Source organism: Tachypleus tridentatus, chromosome 10 (assembly GCF_004210375.1).
Source record: "Tachypleus tridentatus isolate NWPU-2018 chromosome 10, ASM421037v1, whole genome shotgun sequence".
NCBI classification, from domain to species: Eukaryota; Metazoa; Arthropoda; class Merostomata; order Xiphosura; family Limulidae; genus Tachypleus; species Tachypleus tridentatus.
Genome location: NC_134834.1, coordinates 44,485,567 through 44,509,823, shown reverse-complemented (window position 1 = coordinate 44,509,823; position 24,257 = coordinate 44,485,567). Strand labels below are relative to the sequence as shown.

General features: G+C 31.6%; 1 protein-coding gene across 3 annotated transcripts in view; it reads right to left on the bottom strand.

The window, feature by feature from the left end:
• LOC143229165 (splicing factor, proline- and glutamine-rich-like) overlaps window positions 1–24,257 on the bottom strand; it is a 49,173-nt gene that overhangs the window by 12,346 nt on the left and 12,570 nt on the right. For 2 of the 3 annotated variants that reach the window (XM_076461080.1, XM_076461082.1), the window contains exons 4-7: window positions 18,450–18,504; window positions 18,172–18,307; window positions 9,039–9,068; window positions 2,403–2,502 (exon numbers count right to left, since the gene is read on the bottom strand). In XM_076461080.1, the coding sequence (XP_076317195.1) occupies window positions 2,403–2,502; window positions 9,039–9,068; window positions 18,172–18,307; window positions 18,450–18,504 (321 nt within the window). The remainder of the gene's footprint in view (window positions 1–2,402; window positions 2,503–9,038; window positions 9,069–18,171; window positions 18,308–18,449; window positions 18,505–24,257) is intronic. The other variant, XM_076461081.1, reaches the window with a different exon arrangement.

The following is a 24,257-nucleotide window of genomic DNA, read 5'->3' as shown; positions in this document are numbered from 1 at the left end:
ATGCATATTACATTCCAAGGAAGTTCACTACCTTCATGCTAGGACTGCTACTTGTACCCTATTATTTTCAACTTTATGAAACTGTTACAGTATATAGTTGTTTTTTTATTACATGTAACAAAATTTTGTTCATGGTTGCTTATGAAAAAAATAAAATTTGCAATTAAAATAAGTTTTTAGTGCACTTCTGCAAATATAAATTACAGTAAGCTCTCTCTTTTTTTTACAATTTCAGCAGTTTGGAGGTGTAAAGACCAAATTAATGAAGACTGTTTGAAATCATTTTTGGAAAAACCTACCTATACAAGAGAAATTCAAATAAACATAAATGTGTATTTCAAAAAGCTGAAACAAAGGAAAGATCCTGCTCACTCCTGTAAAGTTCTTATGATTAAGTTAGAGATTTTTTTATATCTTTTGGTATAGTATGCATGGAAAGGAGTTGTTTTTCAATATGCTTTCATAATATCACACACAGTGATAACCACCATAAACATCTGAAAATGTAATTTATTTTGCTTATACTCAAAATTTCATGCTTTATTCATATGCAAATAGTTAATAACAAGGTTTGGTTTTCCTATAAAGTTCCTAAAGCATTGTACCTATTTTAAGCACAAATTTTATACAGCAAGTTCATAGAGACAGCTTAAGCAAGATACTACACATGGAGACTTGAGGGGATGGATCTGCTTTACAAGATATTTAATAATGTTTTTAGCAACTACCAGTTTGTTTAATATACAATATTACTATCTATTGTGAGTAAAAGCAGAATGAGGTCAGTTTTTTTTTTTTTGTTTAAATGGTATTTACTGTACCTGAGCTAAACTGACAGCAATTAGAAATTTGGAAATCTTGTGCAAGATTTGTTCTATACAATGACTTCTCAGTACAGTAAAATGCAAATTTCATTTGTAGCCAGAAACGAGATTTCATCATACATTTTCTAATTCACTAAATCATTCTAGATGCCAACATGTTACTCAATTTAAAGCAAGCACAACATCACAATCTTGCTAAAATTATTTAACAATTCTCACTAAAAAGCTTGCATTTATAATAAAGTAAAAAATACTTCAGGTTATTAAAAATACAGAACTTTTGTTAATATTTATGGTTACTGATACAAAACTAAATTTTATCACTGTCAAACTACAGAAGCAAATGCCATAATTCATTAATGTGCATATATAGTGTTATGATATCAAGTACAAATAAAGACCATCATAAAAAAAAAAGTGTTCACATGTCTTTACAGTTAATTAATCAGCCTTTATTTCCAAATATTTAAGTAATTCCCATCTCACAAACATGCACATTTATTGAATTACTGTAAAATGTTGAAGCAAAAACATTTATGTACAGTATACACCAAAATCTTTATAAAAAACCTGGTGTCATTACAATGAATCATTTGCTTTCTATTTTAGAATCATTTTTCATAATCGAGATTCTGTCTAATCAACACAATGCACTTATTTCACCCTCCTGGCTTTAATGATGGTTACTATGGTAATGTTTACACATTAACATATATCCAGCAGTAGCTTCTTATAAAAATTAAACTTATGTACTGTGTAATAACATTAAAAAATGCATTTATAAGTAGACCATTTTAATAAACCTATAAAATGTAGTTGTTCAAGTCTCAAAATTAACACCATTCACTAAATAAGTGAAATAAGCAAGCTCTAGTAAATATAAATAACAGGCATATAATACACTGCTCAATATTGATTTGCACACACATTTGATCTATTGTGTTTTAATGCTTTAAAAGTTTACTGGAAGTGTATTATGCATTACAAAATGTTATATATCAAACTACTGCAACTGAATACTTCATTAACATACCCAAATATTTTACCATGGCATTTCAAACAGCTCACTCAACAAGTTAACACTACCACAATGTATCCACAATGTATATTTAAATAACATCATAAATTCTCTATATTCAAATATTTTTCTATATGCATCTTTTTGCAGTAAACTCACTATAAACTTTTACATGTTGAAGAATATTCCCTTTTAATAATGTTTGGCACTGTTTTGTTGAAAATGATTCTGTATAATAAATTTTTTCACTAGTTCTTGAACTGTTCTCTAGCCTGACAGAATTAGTTGTTACAAAATCCCTGGTGAAGTACATGACCATTACAAGATATACTTGAGTAAATATTTGTTTGACATTCAGAATTTTATCTAGTTAGTCCCCATGTACAATAGGACAACTAAATAATCTAAAATCAGAAATATTCAAATTGAAGCAATATAAGCTTTCATGCTGAGTCTTAATAAAGTTCATACAAATCCTGCAACATCCTTGAAATCACTGGAATTAATTTTCTAATCAGAAAATGGTATTTTCTCTTTAAAAATAAAAACTAATTTCCTACCTCCCATGGTCCCACCACTGATACTATCATTCATTTCATTCTTTAAGCCCTGTCCAGCAACAGACATTCCTCCATGCATTTGACGAATAGCAACTTCTTGCTGTAAAAACCCAAACATACAGAATACTTTCATTTAATACTATAACAATCTCATACACTATACATATCAAATAAAAATTCAAGATTTTAAACTCACATTTAATGTAATTCAATATTTATCAAGAATTATACACTTGTCCAAAATAAAACTACAATAATTTGAAGTATTTGTCAGAAATTCAATATGACAACTCAATTTCAGTCTGATTTAACAACCTATTACATTTACTTGATATTTATTAAATAGAAATATTACAAGTTGTATTCTTTAAACATCCCATTCAGAATGCTAGAACAATAGTTATTACAGCATAACAAAGCCTTCTATAAAAAAATGAGTATTGAAGCAAATAAATAAAATAAAAAAAAAAAAAAACTCTGCAGTACTAATTTACCACATTTAACACAGTAAACACCATGTATTTTAAATAGGCTTTTCTGAACAGCACAAATCCATACTAACACATCTTACTGTAAACTAAGAGGCAAAAATATATTTTTCCATTCTCCTGTTGAAGTCTTACAAAAATTAAGGACAATATCCTGAAATGTGTACTTCTCTAATCTGTTTGTATTAATATGCACAGCATAACTTCAATTTTATAACGCATCACTGGTTTATGGTGATGAACTGTATTCCAAACAGGAACTAATGACATTTTGTACTTTTGTATTTGTACAAATAATTTATGCATGCGTTTTGCCCACAGTTCTAAAAGGGTTAAAATTAGTCTTTCTATCTGGGCCAGTTGACTGTTGTTACACTTCAACACTGGCATGGACTTTTAAATATGGTTTTGTATTGTATACCTGCTGTCATTCTAGAATCTAGTTTTCTTAGTTGTGACTATTACTTTTATTTTTTCTTATTGTCAGATATTATTTCAATGTTTACTATGTAGTGAAATGGCTGAAACAAATCACAATCAAAACACCGCTTCTCAGCAAGATAAGCACTTCTTATCCACACTCAAAGTAACGTAACATTCAACATCAGCTCCAAAATCTGACAACCAAAACAGTGTAAACTTAATTTTTCCACAGTCAGTTACTTAAGTACCTGATTACCTATGCAAAATGTTTGCCTGAAGAATTCACTGCACACAATTCTTGAGTTATGAAATGCAATTACGTCATCATAAATTCTGAAAGCATGCATTTAAATGAAATTTATAAACAGAAAAGTACACAAATGCGTGTGCACATTCCATTAGTATCCAGAAATGACATTCATAAAGGTGTTCAGTAAAATGTAAAATATAGAAAATAGTTCTATACTTTGTAATATGCAACATTGCCATAACAAATTTAAATATTTCATTATTAACAGTTCAGTCAGCCTGGACTTATTCCTTATATAATCATAATTGCAACATTACATAATAAAGGGATGATTAACTACAAATTGCTTTAAGAAAGTACTATATTCAAGCAAATAACTAAGTCGATAATTAACAGCAATAAGCTGGATGGATTTAAAAGCACTGGACCAAAAGATGTTTTTTTCCAAATATTTAAAAATCTTAAAATAAACATATGTATTAGCTAAGTTTTCTCAGGTTCTTGACTACACTACATTTTACAAGTACTTTTAAGGGCACTTGTACAAACTACAAACATTATTAACAGTTGAAACTATATGCATAAATACATTTCCTTTTGACATATACAATGACAAAAACACCATATTTCATCCTCAATATAAAAAAATTCATATTACATCAGTTTATTCTTCCAAAAACTATTTTTGTTTTCACCTAAAGTAGATATTAGAACTTACACCAGTAATTCAATTTAACAGAAAAATAATACTAAATGAGGAAGGTATTTCATATAATTTACAGTAATTAACCTGTTTTGACAATATCTTAACAGTAAATAATATTTTTACAATTTATTAAATTTGTACATTCCTAAAACAAGCCAATTTGCATTATCTCCAAACTTGATTATAACATACTTTCTGGTCATACATGTTTATCTAAAAATTTAAAATACAATGACTAATATTCAATAATTTTAATACTAAGTAGTATACAACTGCATAAATTTTAAATATAAAAACCTTACTATAGAATGTTATCAATAATAGATACCAGGCTGTGCTGTACTAAAACCATAGCTAGATTTTTCTAATTCCCACTGCAAGTGAGATACAAAAACATGTAAACATTTTCATACATTTCTATCTGTTAAACTATCAATAGAGACTAGTGTTTATAATAAAAAAACAACAACAAGCATTCACACAAAACTTAAAAATTCACCAAGAATATCACTGATCAGTATTATAAGTTCCATGACCAAATTTCAACCAAACACTAATACAAGTTCATTAACCTTAAAAAGACCTTGTTCCTCTTGGTACATAATAAAGCCTGACACACAACAAGAGCAAAGAAAAATTTCAAATAACTTTCAGGATCCGACAATATATAATAGCTGATAATAACTAACAAGTTTTGTTTCCATAAATATTTTCAAAATACCAATTCAACATTACACACACACACACACACACACACACACGGTGTTAATTATAAGTTTGTATAGATAATTTTTTTTATTCAAATATACAGAATATATTTTAAAGAAACCCTGTGGGAATCAGTTATTCTTACATTTAAGTTTACAATTCTGTGAAATTAAGATTACAAGAATTTTTCCTTGATTAGTTGCAGCCGGCACTTCTTCAGTTTTAACTATGATCATGCAGCTGACATTATCCACAATAAGTCTATGGATTTTACTTTGTGTTTGTTTTTTGAATTTCGCACAAAGCTACTCGAGGGTTATCTGTGCTAGCCATCCCTAATTTAGCAGTGTGAGGCTAGAGGGAAGGCAGCTAGTCATCACCACCCACTGCCAACTCTTGGGCTACTCTTTTACCAATGAATAGTGGGATTGACCATCACATTATAATGCCCCCACAGCTGAAAGGGCGAGCATATTTAGCTCGACGGGGATGTGAACCCGCGACCCTCAGATTACGAGTCACACGCCTTAACGCGCTTGGCCATGCTGGGCCTTTACTTTATGACAAGCAGATCTGGTAGAAATTTTAGAAATTCACCTATAATTAAATATAGATTTATGAACTCAAAAATAGTTTGAAAGGGATATGATTTTTTAAATATTACAATTATGCACATACACGCACACATACATACAGAATTGAGAGTTAAAATTTTCAGCAAGTCTATACAAAACACAAGATAGCACGATCTATAAAAGTTTTTATTCATAGTGTACTAACATTTAGTTTTTGTTAAATGTACAATAGATATATGGAATGTAGTATTTGAAATACTTTGCATTTATTTTTATACCCACAAATTAACATTTTCGTGAAGATTCGTTACAAATATCTCATTGAGAACTTTCACAAATACTTCACTTAATAACTGATACTCTTACCGACAAAAGTTATTAAATGAAATGTTTTTAAAATATACAACCATGTTTTTCCCTCAGTTCACTAATTATTTATTAATATTTCAAACTCAAAAATATAACTGTGCAATTGAATTAATTTTCTTATACAAATTTTTAATAAATAAAACACCAGGATGTGTAATGGAGAACATTATGTAAAGAAACCATAAAATACACAACAGACCTGCCTATATAGTTTTGGTCTCATTAGCATTTGCCTCTCAAAAGGTCATTTTTATGCAGCAAACCTTTTGTGAATATCAGATATCATCCTTCTAACTTGCACAAAATACAAAGACTGTGGTTCACACCAAACTTAATTGGTTTTAGGCAAGAACACAACTCAATATATTCTTTTTGAAAGTCTCCGTCACTGACACCTTTTGTCATGGTTACTTTAACTTGAGAAAATTTGCTTGAGAGCACCAACCAAGAACTCATGTTCTATTCACAATTGCTTACTTCATGTGGAAAGTACAGGTATATACAATACAGCAATAGAGTTTACAAGCAGACACACACATAGGTGGAGAGTTATAGCAAATAGTAAACTTTGAATTGACCAAGTACACTGTATAACCCTATAGCTGCCCTAGATATTTCAAAATGACTGTAGCAATGAAGCCAAAAAGCATTAAGCAAGGTCTGTGATAATGATCTAGTCTTCATTTGTGTTTAACTAGATCTAGCACTAATAGTGTGGTTATAAAAACATTCTTGCACATGATTACCACTTTGCTGATGTAGAGATAGCTTCGACAACTATAATAGTACTTGTTTGGCTAAATTAAATTTTATTTATATCTCATAGTGAATGAATTTCATTTTTTTCTTTTTTAAACAATTAGTTTGGAATAAATGATGAACAGCATAATAGGCTTTTTAATTTTATCACCCAATCCCATGATTTTCAAAATTTCTTATCAAAATATTTTGAAATTTTCATTTAATACTTTAAAATATAATGGTGCAATTTCACTATAGTCCAAGACAGTAATGCACTGCAGTTCTTGAAACAATTGCAGTGTTGCAACATAACTGTTTCAAAAACAAAGAATCATATCTAGGTTTGACAACTGACATCTCTGAGAAAAAACTGCTCATCTATTTTAAAATGTTAAACAACTGGATTCCAACAGTACAGTATGGACAATCTGCAAAATGAAAAAACAGCAGGGCAAGCAAAAGTGTCCAAGTAATATTTATATAGTAAGCACACACAACCGTTACAAAGCTGTCAGTACTAACATGAACAGTATCAAAGCTACAATAGGCAAGAACAACGTTGCTGCAAAACTGAAAAGATAATTCTGTGTTGATAAATACATTGTTGCAAGAACCAGCTATTGGCAGTTGCAAGTATGGCTGCAGCTTGCATTCTCTAGTTTGCTGCTACAAAACAAATCCTAGTTTCCAACATTAAGTTACCCAAGCTTAGCTGTAAGGTATAACAAAACAAGAAATTTAAGTACATCATGAAAGAAAAATTCATAAAATTTAAGAAGCCCCCCCTCAACTCTTAACAAAACTGTTACTGCAAATAAAACTTCCACAGATGCCTATTATTGCATCCCAAAGTTCTACATCTTAAAGATGAAGCTGCATCAACAGCAAACTTCAATACTGCAAAGCACATTTTGAAAGACTTCAAGATTTACTGTAATGAAGTGTCCAACAAAGTGCAAAATAAAAAATCCAACACCATGATGACATCCAATTGAGCACTTGGCCAAGATACACTGAGATAAAATGTAGAGTCAAGCATGGAAATGGACTAGGAGTAAATCCAAATTGGACTGGGTTTTGTGGTTGCCATTACAATGTTTGTTCCTTAAATAAGCCTTCTCTGGTCAGTACACTACTCAATTACAAAAGAACAATGACTACTGATTCTGTTGACTAATATTTCTAGTTTTAAATTTTATTCAATTGTCACACAAAAAACTTGTTTTATATTGTAAAATGATTAAATTGCCATTATCATAAAAATGTGTAAAAAAAAAAAAACAATGTAGTGGCATATGACAAACTAGCAGTAACTTGTTTCTGATGGAAGCAAGACTGACTAATTGCTGAATACACAAATCAATAGCCTGTTACTTCAAGTATTAATACAAAAATAATCCCTATTAAACATTTTATCTTTTCTTGCACATTATATAATTCTAATTGTAAACATTTAAAAATAACTGTACTGAACAAATGTAAAGTTTCATTTAATTAGGCTTGAACTTTGGTGGCTGATTATTTACCCAAAAGACAATTATGTTACAGTTTTTATGTTTAATTGTTACTTTGTCTTTATGAAGCACTTTTGGTAAAGTGCTGTTTGCATTCAAATCTTAAACTTGTGACTTTGAAAGCACATTTACAGGTTTAAGATTTATAGCAACCAAATATCAGCAAGAATTAAATATTACACAGATGAAAACACTTGAGTATGCTACTAAAAATAAAATAAAAATTGCCAAGAAGCAGTATAAACGAAGATTTTAGAAAACCACTAGATCCAACAAACAGTAACGTAGTTGCAACGATTTTAAATGACCTATGCTTTTGTCATTTTTTCTACACATATTACTAGTAAAAATAAATATATTATGTAATCATAAATAGATTAACCAATTGTGGTTTATTAAAAAAGATTTGAACAATATTTATCCATATATTACAAGTCAACTATAGATGACAAAATACCACTATCACAGTTGCATAAAAAACTATGAAATTTCTATTCATGTAAAGTATGAATTGTCACTGAGTACCTTAATCAGGTGTTTCATAATCCTGTAATGTCTATTCATAAATTTCTTTAAGAAATGTTTCAGAATACCAAGCTACTGTAAAAGGAACATAAGTCTCAAGAATCATTCAAATGCCAATACCCCTTTCATTGGTAAACAACTAATACATAATTTATACATTTATATGCATTATTTAAAAGTAAAAATTATTTATATAGCAGAGCAATTTTTTAAATATACTACTGTAATTAGCTTTTAAGCCTAACAGGTTTGATGACAAAGTGCTGTTGCAAGTTTATGATTTAGTGTAAACTACCTGAATCTTATGTTAAAAAAAAAAGTGAAAACTGCAACTCACTTTCATTGTTGATTCTTGATTGTGAAAGTACTGAAATTTGTAATATCAATGAAAAATTAAAAAGAACACAAGAACTAATCATGCTTATATCTTATTATCAGAAACTTATTGTCGGACCCTGCTAAAAATTAATGTTTCTTATGACTAAAAACAGAGTCACATAAAATAAAGCTCTCACAAAAACAACAAAAAAACCAAAACAAATTTAATACTTGTATTACACCCTTAGCCATAATTCATTGCGTTTTAGTTTTTAGTTAATGAAACTACTTTTTTTTTTTTTAAATCTCTGTAAAGATAGTTTGCTTCACAAGAATGTTTTAGTACTCAGTTAAAAACATTACATATTTCATAAGTAATAACTTTAAAACTTCTAAATGTTTGGTTTAAGTAATTTAGTAATTTTATGTACAAAACTTCTAAAAATAAACCAATTCTAACAAAGTGTTTTATACTCACTTGTACTGTCCAAATATAACTTAAGAAATTGTGTTTTAAAATATTAATTTTAAAAAGGTAAAAAAAGTGATTCATTTTTCCCATTTTTTTGGGGAGAGTGGAGATTGTGCAAAAATGGAGCTTACTTTCCAAGAGGTTATTTAAGGATATGTCATGCAAGTACGTTTTTTTAAATATATATATAATAAGACTGAATAAGAACATAAAGGCAACATTATGATTAAGCTTTATAACTCAGAACTTGAAACAAGAATGTTGAAACTTCTACAAATGAAAAAAAAAAAAAAAAATCAGTAAATTCAAAACAATACCAAAATATTTTGCTGCTGTTAAGTATTCAAATATTTTTTTTAAAATCTGACACTTTCTATACTGACAAAGCTTTATTATTCATGTTTATTCTGACTCAACAAGTCTAACAAAAAAAAGTTTATCACACTAATTCTTTCATATTTTTTAGAGGCTGTGTTTTATCAAATAATTTAATATTTTATTGGTTGTTTATACTCTTCAGTCAAACATTCCTCATATGTTTAACTGTTAATAGTTTATGTTAAACAGAGTATTATGAAAATTAAAAACATCTGTTGTTGTATCTCTCACAATATCAATTAAACTTTAGATAATTCCTGAATATGCATTAGTCTAAAACATTCAATACAGATACCACTAAATATATTAAGAATATAATATGCAATGGAACTCTATTGGTTGTTAAAACAATATTTTGTACCTAAACAAACATTCCATGAAATTCTCCTACTCACTTTGCTTGATAAACTGAAAATAAACTCACAATTAAGTGTCAAATTATGCAAATATGATCAAGTTTAACCCTCTAGTTATAGGTTCTGTTGATTTGACTAAGTGGTCAGTTTCCATAATGTAACTTAATGTTTTATCTTCATGAAATTTGAATGTTTTTCAGTAAATGTTATGCATCACTACTACATTAAAAAAAAAAAAAAAAATCACATTTTCTTTGAGAATTTTTGTTGAAAGCTAGTGAATACATGGATTCAAAGTGTTGGCTGCTCTGAGTGCAAAGTGATTTTCAAGTCAAGATTAAGAACACCTTTCTTCCCCTTAAAGTTATCAAATTTCAAATTTGTAATCTCTAAAACCTCCAAAATAAAAGTTAACTATTTTCTTTACAATAAAACTATTTTATCTAACCTAACTGTCCACATATTACACTAAAAGCCCCAAAAGTAAATTCTTTTCTTTATGATAAAACTATTTTCTCTACCCTAACTACACACACTGGGTCAATTTGACCTACACTATTACAATCATAAGGCAAAATAAACCTTTTTATTCTTACAATTACTGCAAACAGTAACAGGAAACTGCAGTTGTTCACTGCTAAGAATACAAGTACAAATTCAGCATTTGTTTGTGTGCTCACAATGCATGTGTACCACATACACATGTAAAGATTACATTTTAGATTTATTGTTCATAATGTTTATAATGTAAATGATGCCAAATACTGCAGCAGTTAATCTGCTAAAGCTCAAAATAGTATACACCTGCTTATATTTAAATTGTTTTATTACCCCTCTTACCAGTGTTTAATTAAATCCTGCCACAGAAATTATAAATTACTTGGTAAACAGTAGCTCAAGTTACTGTGTCAATATACACAACACACTGCTTGTAAAGAATTGCTTTTATAATAATAAATAAAAAAATATAGATGAAAAACAAATACAATACCTATGTCATTTGTGTTGACTATTAATGAAAGTTAAGCCTACTTTATTTTTTTTCTGTAACAGGTGCCTGCAACTCTTCGGAAAAGAGCCATAATTCTTTTTTTTTTTTTTTTTTCCAGTGCTAAAACCAGAAGTTGATGTACCCTCAGTGGCCAGAGCAGTTAGCTCAAGAGTAATAGATTGATAACCCATTATTATACTGAAGGTACTTGTACCCTAAACTTTGAATTAAATGCAAGTAAGAACACAGGATAACACTACACAGCAAACAATGTCCTATAATTATCATAATTTATTTGGTTTTTTAACTAAATGTTAAGTTCCTATAAAAATGTGGTTAAGCTTATCAATGCAAGTACTGAGAGAAATTTTCACCTGGATGAGAAATAAACAATATTCTATACAGAAAACACATGTCATTAGAAAGATAAAAATGTTCACTTTCTCTGTTATAATGTAGTAGTAAATGCTAGACAACTAGTGGCAATTTCTGCAAGAGTAGATGTGACATTACTCCATGAAGAAACAAGACTGAAAGTTATACATAAAAACAAAAGTTATGTTTTGCTTTAGTAATATCAATACAATAGAGTAATTGACAGCAACTTTCATGTCTCAGAGGGGTGATACGTAAATTAAAAAAGAGCAAAGACCCAGAGAACAAATGTAACAATTCTCATAGTAGGAGAGACTGAAGATTTAAAATGTTTCCTTATCACATTAATAATTTATATAACATCAAAATTTAATGACATTTATTTATAAACAATGATAAAGCAGTTTAATTAAATTTTGAATGTAACTAAAAGGTTGCAAATGTGTACACTGACCAACCCATGGTGATAATTCTGCAAGATGTGTTAAAAAATTAAAATAAAATTGCAAAGTTATTGGGCAATTTTAGATGGCTGTAAAGACTAACCCTTTTGCAATGAGTATCCTTTTAAACACTTGTTGACAAGTCACTGTTACATTCAAAAAACTTAATTAAATGCCTTTAACAGCAATGTATGTGAACAAAATCATTAAGGCACGTTACTATTCAAAATTATATTATCCAAGTTTTAAGTGCTTCATTTCACAACAAACCTTTAAAGAACTACTTAAGCTCATTCACGCTATCACATAACTAATGAGCTATGAAAATTCTTTACTTCTGCTCTCTATATCTTTAATAATCCCATGGTAGTTCAGTAGAGGTACATTTGGACAAAGTTGTTTACCTGCCCATTTTAAGCTACTCTGAAAGAATACAGTTGAAACCAGTAATATTTTAACTCCTGAAAGTTCCCACACCCATCTTCAATAGATCTGTTTCAGCTTTGTAGCCTCCATCAAGATGTTACTTACACATGTGTAGTCATTTGAAAGAGCCCATTTTACACTATGATCTGATAATGGCTATTTTGAAACTGGTGTCCAGTTTTTGTCACTGAGTAGATGTAACTGACTGTAGTATTGTTGACTAGTTAACCAATTATAGCAGTTATGGTTGTTTATTACCTGTTATAAATACAGTTTAAAATGTACTTAAGTATCACTTTTATATAACAGTAATGTATTAGTTAAGTTTTAATATGTATAATTGACATGTTTAAAGATTTTTAAATATACACCACCCTATGCATCAGTTCTCAGGGATTACGATATCACACAAACTAATGCCTTAAGAGCACCATTGACATGAGTCATGATAAGTGGTAAAAGACAAGAACAGAAAATGAAACATTAAAAATACACTATGTGAAAAATAAAATCCCCAAAATTATTAATACTAGAAAAACATCTTCAAAAATATTGTTTAAAAAATCAAAATGTATGCTTGTTCTTGTTTTTTTAATTTGCTAATTTTAATAACTTCATTGCATTGCAAATTGATAACTAGTTACTGATATGATAAAAACAATGAAAAATTAAATATTTACCTTAAAACAACTTTTGATATTCATATAAAAGGTTCTATAGGTTAGGCAAATGAAGTACGAAAAATAGAAGATGAAGAAAAGAATTTCTATACGTAAAATGAAAATTTTACACTTGAACTATTTTAACAACATGGGTGCAAATGACTATTAAGATTTTTTTAAAACGATGCAATTACAATGATGTCATTCTTTGTGTACAAAATAAACTTTAACAAAATCGTTAGAGGTTTTGTGAGGAACACGGTCACCATATTTCTGTTACATAAATGTCTTTCTTTGTCAAACAGATAGTAATTTCATCCACTCACATTTAAAGGGTGGAAGCATAATGATGAATTTGATCCTCCATGCACAAAAAGATAGACCCTACAGTATATAATATCCAAGGTATTTAACTATTATTAGGTACTTCAAAAAGATAACTTCAATTTCCTAGAAAATTATATGGCATTTTCAGAGCAGTATAAGCCACAAAGATCTATAGTTCAAACATCAACACTTGGCAAGCTACAGCAGCAATGATTATAAAATTACTTAGTTATTTTAAATTTGTAAAATTAAAATTATCATTCATAAAAAAATTTAGCTAATGAAAATTGACAAGTTCATGCTTTTATCATTAATTATCACCAACTGATCATGTATAACAAGTGCCTACACACATCTCTGATCCTTTAGCTGATGTAATACCAGAACAATTACTATCCTTGCACATTAACTATGTGATCAAGACATTAACTTTTAAATTTCTAATGTCATCCCACTCTTTTTACATACGAGGGCTGTTCAAAAAATACGCGGACTGTTTAAATTGCGCAGCTCCAGTTGGTTCCAGGGGAATCCGCTTGGTGTTGTTAGGTTCGCACGGATCAGCCGATTACGACGCCATTTCCCGATTGTAGATATCTTCATTTGTGTATTAGCTACGCGGTTTTAAGTGAAGTGCAATTTTTTCGTTTGGCGGATTTCAGAATGAATGACCTGAAGGAGCAACGACTTGCTGTAAAATTTTGTGTTAAACTTGGAAAATCTGCGACTGAAACTTTTGCTATGCTTAACACAGCTTACGGTGATGTTGCTATGAAGCGTACAGCATGTTTCAAGTGGAATGAACGTTTTAAGGATGGTCGACAGTCCATTGAAGATGATGAGCGTCCTGGATGTCCTTCCACGTTAACTGTCGACCCACACGTCAACAAAATCAACACCCTGGTGCGGGCAAATCAACATCTGACTGACAGGGAGCTTGCTGAAGAGTGTGGGATATCAGTTGGATCTTGTTACGAGATTTTGACCAAAAAATTGAAGATGCACCGCGTTGCTGCAAAATTCAGCCCTCAGAACTCGTGAGTTTTTGGCCAAACACTCGATCACTGTTCTTCCCCACCCCACCTCCTACTCACCTGACCTTGCTCCTTGCGATTTTTTCTTGTTCCCCAAACTCAAAAGACCCTTGAAAGGAAGAAGATTTGAGACGATTCTCAAGATTAAGGCAAATGCGACGAAGGAGCTGGAGAACATTACAAAAGAAGCGTACCAGGACTGTTTCAACAAGTGGAAACACCGTTGGGATAAATGTGTGCGTTGGGGAGGAGAGTACTTTGAAGGGGTCCCAGACCTGTAACTTCTAAATAAAGTACATTGTTTTATGACGTCAGTCCGCGTATTTTTTGAACAGCCCTCGTATTTTATTGCTCTGTATATCAAAACTAGATTTAATGGAAGAGTTCATGTACAAAACTTATCCAACTAATGAAGAATGTATTGTACTTGTCATCATAATGAAAATTAGTGTCACAGACAATTCTTAAAATATTAAGGGACTTCAATATAAATTACATTAAGCCTAAAGAATACATAAAAAAAGAAATTCAGAATACCAACTCTCCAATTATTACATTAATTACATTTTTTAAAAAATATTTCAATAAAATACATTGATATACCATATTTTGCAGCTTGTAAGATGAACCTTTAAAACAATAATAAAATCCATAAAATCACAATTCTTCCTAAACATTGAATGTTGATGTTCAGCTTAAACCTAGCCTAAACCCGTTTTGATTGACATGATACTGAGATCATTTTAACTTTAATGTTAATAAGTAAGCAATGGTATAGAACTATTTCTACCATATTGCACTAAATATATGAATTTTGGATTTGTGATAATTCTTCTAGCATGATAATTTTTTAAGAGATGTTTACACTATTTGTTATAAATTACTTCAGTTGATTTCACTAAAATATAGGTACACCACCAATTTTCCAGCACCCTTGGTTCCAGAGCCTTGCTCTTATCTTTTTTTGTTGCTTTGCCACACCAACAGATCACATAATTCAACAATACACCTCTGACCCACTAACTAAATCCTTCCCACATCTCTTAAAGCACCATGGACTGCCAGAAACTTAAAACAAGTATTAAATGTAAATTAAATGTGAAATAAATGATTAATGAAATATATCAGTACTGGTATAAATGATAGCAGTTAATTAGTACAGTATAAAGGAAAAAGGTTTATTAATTACTGCACTTACAAAGAATATTGCAGTAGTACTACTTACAAAGTGGCAAAGTTTAGAATTCTACTAGAATTTTTGAGCTAATCACAAAGGTCTGGAAGTTGAGGGCCAACAGGATTATTGTGTTTCATCATAGATTTGTAATGTTGCAGGGGGAACATCCAGGGTATTTAACGTTGAAGTTACAGAATTATCAGATATATACCTCTCGTTCTGATTCATTCTTAATGGCTGTTTTCAGACATTTCATCCAAGCAAAAGTAGTTTGTGCGCTATGTGGTTTCCCTATGTAATTTTTCATACAGCAAAGAGTCATTATCTCTTTTTTCCATGGAAGTGATTATGTTATTCTATCCTACTGATTAATTTATCGGTCATCTCCATTAACTTATTCACAGTAATTAGTTTAGCTACATGTTTTATCTTCATCATTTTCATTGTTTTTATTACAATTCAGAATAATATCCATAATTTCAAAGTCAGTCAAAGTGATGAAGAACAGGTATTTCTTTGTCAACATTCATCCACTTGGCCACTTTCTTCATTAAGTTTACTGGCTATATGCTTGGTAGCAGGTCCCATAAAACTTTTTGTATACTCAAGCAACTCATGAACAACTTCTCATGAACATTGTAAAGCTGGTATACAGCCCATCCCAAAAGACCATGCACCACATGCAATAACATCTGTGACTGTCAAAGTGAACTAATCTGACAGTTGTGGGAATTTCAAGCACATTCTTATAATTTTGTCCAGATTAAAGGAGGTGTCAAATCATCAGTTGCTGAAACATTGGAGTACCTATACATGATAACAGAGCTGCAAAAAGGGAATCTGGGGCACCTCCTATCAAGAAATGATTAGAGCCTGGCACAAACAAGCAGTTACAAGAAATAATTGTAAGAAACAAAGCAAGATGACCAGAACCAGAAGTTAAAGGCTGGGTAATGAGTGAAAGGAAGCTTAGTACTTCTGTGTTGACAAAAACTATAATGAATAAGACCAGGGCCAAGGTCACAAAAAAAGGATTGAAGATTTTTCAGCAGCTCCAAACTGGTATTTCCAATTCATGAAATGGCATGGACTGGCCATATGAATCTGCACAAGGATTGCCCATAGAATGCCAGATGAATATCAAAATAAAAGCCTATAATTTCATAAGTTTGTTATTAATGCTCTGAAACAAATGAATTACAAGTCAAATTGGAAATATGGATGACGTCCCCCCTGACCTTTGACGTCTTTTCAAAGATCACTGCAAAGCAGTTCTGTCACACTTCTGATTTTTAAATGAGAAACTACCAACAAATGCAATTCCAGTAGGAATTTTTGTTCCCCCTTGACCAGAAAGGGTGGATGGAAGAAGATACATTCAAACCAGGAGGAGGACTGACATCACAACTATAACTGCTGGATGAAGGGTGCGCACGCATACGCGCGCGCACAAAAACTATTGCAGAGGTGTGTCACATGGTTAAAACTGTTTGGGAAGCAGTTAAGGTTGACAATTGTTAAGTCCCTCAAGACACAGTGATGTAATGGATGGTACAGAAGATGACCTTTTGAAGTGGAGCAACAGCACTGATGACTTTAGGACTGTTGAAAAGATGGCATAAATGGCCATTTTTCTGGGTTCGAAAATTATTGAAGAATAAAATCTGTTTTCCCAACACTCCCAAATTTGTTATTGTATTTTAAAACTTATTTCTATATTGATGTTATGTAATGTATGCATCATTAAATATTGTTTGGGTAATAGAATGTTATAGATGCAGATTTTAATAAAGCATACAAGGTACAAGTTTTGTTGGTATACATGTAACTTTGTATTCTTTTTCTAATTACTACCTTTGACAGATATTGTATTTTACTGCTCAGAAAATGCACCCAAAATTTTAAACTTGTCTTTTCCAACACATTAGGATGACTACTAGGACTGTAGCAAAGTCAAAGATGAGAAAGGTTAATGCCCAGCATTCATGTAATGTGACATACACCCACATTAAGAATCTTTATCCAACAGCCTCAATATGCAAAAATTGTGCATCACTAGAAAGTAGTATTTGCTTTCTTTACAATTACAAGCTCTTCCAGTTAATAAAATGTAGTCAATATTTCCTAAAAACCCAGAATTTTCATGCTATCCTAATTATCCATATTAACAATAAATTAGTTGCTTAATGTATTGTTTCCAAGTAACTATAAAAAGTATTTACTTTCCTTCCCAGTTAGTCTACACAGCTTTGTTCATGCATGTAGCAAAAGTAGATGACCTTCAAGAAATGTTTGTCTAGAATTTGCTTACTTCAAAGTATTTACATTCATACTCTATAATTTTGTGGTACTCTGATATGTAAAATAATTCTTAAATTTTTACCAAGATGCCATCAATTAGATCTACTAGGGTTACAAACCTCACACTACCCACCCCTTTTCGTTTATAAGATTATCCAAAAAAAATACACAATATTTAAAATAGTTCTTTATATACAAGACACTACAGACCTGCAACATTAAGTTATCTTCTCGAATACGTCGCATCTCCTCTGCAGTTCGACGACGTAAAAGCTCTTCTTGCTGCTGACGTATCATCATTTCTTCCTGTCTTCTCTGCTCTTCACGACGTCTTTCTTCTTCTCGTCTGATTAAAAAAAAAAGTCAAAAATTCAAGTTTCAAAACAAAGTATAGATATAAGCCCAAAATGACAAAACTGAAAATTAAAGAAAAGAAACTAATTATTAATACAAGTTTCTGGGTGAAAGTAAAGTTCATAATAACCTACCTCATTTCTCTCTCTCTCTGAATAATATTGCTTTGTTCTTCCATGTGACGGAGCTCTATATTAAAAAAAAATTTCTCTAAATAAAGCTGAAGATCAGACAATATTCTGAATTTTTTTGTTCACAGAAATGTTTATGAAAATTATAAGGATTATAAAAAAATGTAACAACTAATTTTTAAAAATAGCAAAATTTTAAATTTAGCAAATTGTATCACCAAATTCACTGCATAATATGAAAACAATGGATTATTTCAAAACAATAACTTCCACTTATATTTGTCACTTGTAAGTTACATGTAATGCCAATAATCTAACTTCCTTTTATCAAAACAATATGCAACAGATTAAGTACACTGGTCTTTTATCTCGTGTGAATACTGATGTTTTCAACTACATCCACAAGTAATTTATCTAGCCATAAAAATCACATCAGGGGATATTACAATCAAAATCACTCAATCCAACCTGCAATTGTTCATTCTTCTCAAATGTAAACAATTTAAATCTGAATTGCTCAAATCAATTTCAATCGCACTTCAAGAGCATTCTAAGCATTCTCAAAATATTTTTCATGGACTTTTTGGAAACTAATATCTACATCAAAATCAATATTATTCCAATCAATTTTATAAAATTCTTATTTAATTGCTCAAGATATAAATGTAGACTAAAATAAAAAGACTTCATTTACTGCACTCAACTCAACATCCAGTAGAGTTAAATATATCAATATGTTGAGCTATTATAAATAGCTGAGCCCTTTAAATTCCATTCTCAATTCCAAAGATATCATGTATAAGTGAAAATGTCAATAATATCAAAACCGCTCATATTATATAAAGGATGGATATGTTTGTTTTTGAAGTCACTTTTACCTTAACTTGACCAACTTTGTGATCAACAAAAAATAATAGATTACCCCCTTTTCCTTTCTAAAATGACTTCAAATTTTAACATGAAACTTACTGTTTTATTGCCCTTTGAACTGTCTGATATTCCCACCAGAAAGTTTTAATAACTATGAGCTCACATTACCCTAGATACCCACAAGTTTACCTTGTGAAAATGTTTATTATTCTTTATTTTACCTTTCCTAATCTTATTTATAGTAAAACATGTCATTTTCATAATAAAGAATATACATAAAGAAAAAAGAAAGTACTTCAGCTATTAACAACACTTATCCCAACCTTTTTTAAATTGACTAATGGTACTATTGCACTAAATTTTCTGTTGAATTAACTAAAAAACCAAAGAACCCAGAAACAACACACACAAAAAAAAACAAAATACTCTATAACTATCACAATTTTTCTGCCTATCTTATTAGGGAATAAAATTTTAACTGGAAGCAAAAGACAATATATCATTTCAAGATTAAAACCTTGGCTTTCAATTGGATAACAATCACATAGCATTAAAAATAAGAAATAACTACTGACAAATCCTGAAAAAAAAGAACTAAATGGTCAACCTGGAAAGAGGGATCTCATTTTCTATTTAACAGCTCTGTTACTACATAAGATTGATGGATATAAACATTATGCTGTGCCTGAGTAATGACAAACTAATGAATAACTTACCTTAATTTCATACTTCTTTGAAGGGATAGTAGAATAAATTATAGAAGGGAGGACTAGAGATAAGATGCCAATTCTTATGAGAGGAAATTCATTTTTTTATTTTAATATTGGCATATAAAATTTAGAATGCAAAAAAATGTGTACTTTTAATATTTGGATTACTAGCTAAATTTTCAAGTTTATTTATATTCTATGATAAAAAAGTACTTTAATTATATTTTAAATATGACTTGGTAAAACCTTGTGATATGCAGAAAAAAATGCCAGTAGTACAAGTATTAACTGAAGCTTCTAATGCACTGTAGAAGATGGATGTATGTACATTTGATCTTGCAATGATGTATTTTATATTAGATTTTTGTAGCTGAATTTTGGTAATGCTTTCTTTTACAAGAAAAATAAAAAACTTGGAACTTAAAAACTTGTAAATAGGAATAATAAAAAGTAAGGAAACAAGGCTGTAGATATTTTGGATATTTACTTAAATTACAATTCCCTATTTTTGCTCCATGCTCTTACCTAAAATATTTGGTAGAGTTAAAATAGGGATTTGTAGTTTGAGTAAATAATATCTACATTGTTTACCTTGTTGCTACCTTTATTTATATTCATATTACTATAAACTATTATAGTGGTTCAAGATACAAGGACTAGCTCATAAAACCACCAAATGTCTATTGTACAAAGCACTAAAAATATGTAAATGCTAGATATGTAATGTTCATTTGTTAATGACTTAATTAACCAAATGATACTGGCTAATGTCAAGGGCAAACCTACCTCAATAATGTTTAAAATGGTGTCGTCGTTCTCGGTTGTCAGGACAGCATGATAATAAAATATGCATGATTGTGACATGAGTGCCACACAGACCACACATTGGGCATCAGTACCAGATAAAAGGAAGTGGTGAGTTACAAAACTGTGACCAATGCATAGCCTAGCCAAAACAAATTCCTCCCTTCGATCTTCACAAAAATAAGATGGCCAAAGAGCTAAAGAAGGCTTAATTTGAAAGAGCTTATTATTTCGTTGCTCACTCCAGGTCAACTGCCAACTGGTGATGGCTGGACCATAATCCATGGATGGAACAGGTACAGTGGTGATAGATCCAGAGCAGGTGGACTTTGTCCCTCTGTCAGCTAGCCCCTTCCCACAAATACCAACATGACCTGGTATCCAAAAAAACTGGACAGAGATAAATAAGAGATGGGCTAGTTTGTTTTGAATATTGATAAGAATAGGGTGGTAACTAACATGGAACAATGTCAGGGTCAATAAACAGCTAAGTGAATCAGTGTAGACCATACCATTTGTATATTGCAGAGTTTCAATACGATTCAGGGCAACAGAAATGGCATACAATTCAGCAGAACACAAACTGTAGGAGTTCCATGTGCTACAACCAAACTGTAACAAAGCAAAGCAGAGCCTACAGAGTCACCCGACTTTGAACTACCTGTATATATAGGAATGGATGGATTGTTTGAAAGATGTTCAGCACACAGTGATATTTCCAATCAGGAGTATCTGCCTTCCTCAGATGACTCAAAAGATACATTACAGTTGGGGATAGTAATTAGCCATGGTGGAAGAGGCCAATCTGTGGATACTGCTATGCTATTCAAAGACATCCAATTTTTCTGACTGTGCCTGAATACAAAGGCTAAAAGGAAAAATGGCAGATTTTCTATTATAGAAAAGTGTAGCCCACTGAAAATAGAAAACAACCTCAAGTGGGATGCTGTGGTAAAGAGTGAAGTTTGGAAGCATACATAAAAGACAGTTGTAAACAGAGGGTTCATGGGACTCCACATACAAACTTTGGACTCAAGAAGTATGAAAGGCCCCAGTGCAAAACTGAAGCCCCTGATGGTAGATAGGATCCAACATTTTCAGTGTTGAGTTTCTGGCAGAACTATAAACCATAGTCAAGTTTGGACTGGATAAAGGCACAACAAATTTTAAGCATGGAGTATCGATCTACTCCCCCAAGAGGTGAAAGAGAGGACAAGGAGGATGTTCAGTGCTCTTATACATTTGGTACGAAGTTGTTTGATACATGAAATAAGCTTTAATTTACAGTCAAATATAAGACCTAAGAACTTTGCCTCAGGGACAATAGGAAGTACATCATCAGTACAAAGTTCTGAATCTCGATGAATATCCTGTTAGCAGCAGAAATGTACACAGTTTTTGGAAGGGAAAGTTGAATACCATTTGCTGTGGTCCACTTGAGTATATGACTGATTACAGTTTGTAGCTGTCACTCAATAAACCTCATGTTTGATGACTGACACGAGATGTGAAAGTCATCAACAAAAAAAATCAGGGGAAGCTGTTCATTGATGGATCTAATCTTTATAATGACAAGTGACACTCAGAACACAGCCCTGAGGGACTCAAAGTTCCTGTGGGAAAAAAAATGGGAAAGTGTTGAGCCCATACAGACCTAAAATCAGCAGTTCATTAAAAAATACTTAATAAAAAATGGTAAATTGCCACGCAATCCACATGCAATATCTCCACGTTGTATCATAAGCTTTCTCTAAATAAAAAATAGAAACAAAATGTTGTTTCAAAAAGAATTCTCTCACTGGTGTTTCAAGGCAAATTAAGTGGCCTATTGTGGAGCGTTGTCTCTGGAACCCACATCGAGTGAATGGGAAGGTTGTTTGATTCAAGAAAGCAAACAAGACAAGCATTAATCATCCTAAGATCTTACTGAAATAGCTTGTAAAAGCAACTGGACAGTAATTCGAAGGAACCTTTGGATCCTTCCCAGGTTTAAGAATAGGGAGTACAATAGCTTGGTGCCAAGCATCAGGAAAGACATTCTCCTGCCATACCTGGTTAAAGACAGCCAGAAGAAAGGTGTCATAGCATCTCAATGTATATCACTAGGTCTAACTGATGTATTGCCAGACTGATGAAGCCCAAGTTTGAGTTCTACCAGTGTAAGAGGCCAATTGTAATCATAGGGATGATCAGTTGAAAAGGAAAGAGGCAGATGTTCAACTTGTGTTTTAATAGCTAAGAGGGAAGGGGGTGAGTTTGAAGAGATAGATACACAAGAGAAACATTCACCAAGAATACTGGCAATGCTCTGAGCATCAGCAACTTGGATATTGGATATTAAGACATAGAGGGGGACAGAAGTATACCATCCACTCACATTCCAGATCTTGTCCCATATGACTTTTGAACTGGTGGTTGAAGAAATGCTGGAGGTGCATTTAATCCAAGATTCCTTCTGGCTTTCACATTAACTCACCAAGCATGTGCATGGGCTTGCTGAAATGAAATGCAGTTTAAAAGCATATCTATGAAATTTATCCCAGGCAAGTTTCTGAGCTTTTCATGTTATACAACAAGGAAAATTCCACCAAGGGTAAGGATGCTGTGGGAAAGATAGAGATTTTGGGGATGCACTGAGCAGCTGCTTGGACAATACAGTTTGTTACTGCTGCTACACAATCATCTATTGATGATTTATATAAGATGGGAGGATCAAGTTCTGAGAGAGCAGTGAAAGAGGGCCAGTTTGCCTGGTCCAACTTCCACCAAGGCACACAGGTCAGGTGGCACTGACCACAACCAATCTTAATATGATAAGAAAATGATCACTACCCCATGGATTGATGTCAAGCTCCCAAGAAAAGCAAGTGAAAAGCAAAGGGGAGCAGATAGAAAGATCTACAGCAGTAAATGACTGACTGGGGGCATGAAAATAAGTGTAAGAGCCAGTGTTGAAGAGAGGCAGGTTGCAATTCAGGAGCATATGTTCAATAGCATGATCCCTCACATCAATACCAGAACCACCCCAGAGGGCATTACACCCATTAAGATCCCCCAAAAGTACAAAGGGGGTTGGCAGTTGCTCAATGAGGGCATTAAGGTCTGATTGATTATAATTTTTTCCAGGGGTAAGGTACAGAGAGCAAACAGTGATGATACAACCAAGGAGAAATGGATGATTACAACCTCCAAGGGCGTATTCAATGACAAGGACCGAGTGGGCACATGCTGATCAACCAGCAGTGCTACTCCCCCATGTCCTTGTCCTACACATGACCTGCCATTTTGGCATAAGGAGTATTGTCAAATTGTGATTGTATTAGTAAGTTTTAAACCTGTTTCCTGCAAAGAAAGACATTTTGGATGATAAAAGCCAATCATATCCTTAATGTCATTCATATTTGATTGAAAACCTCGACAGTTCCAT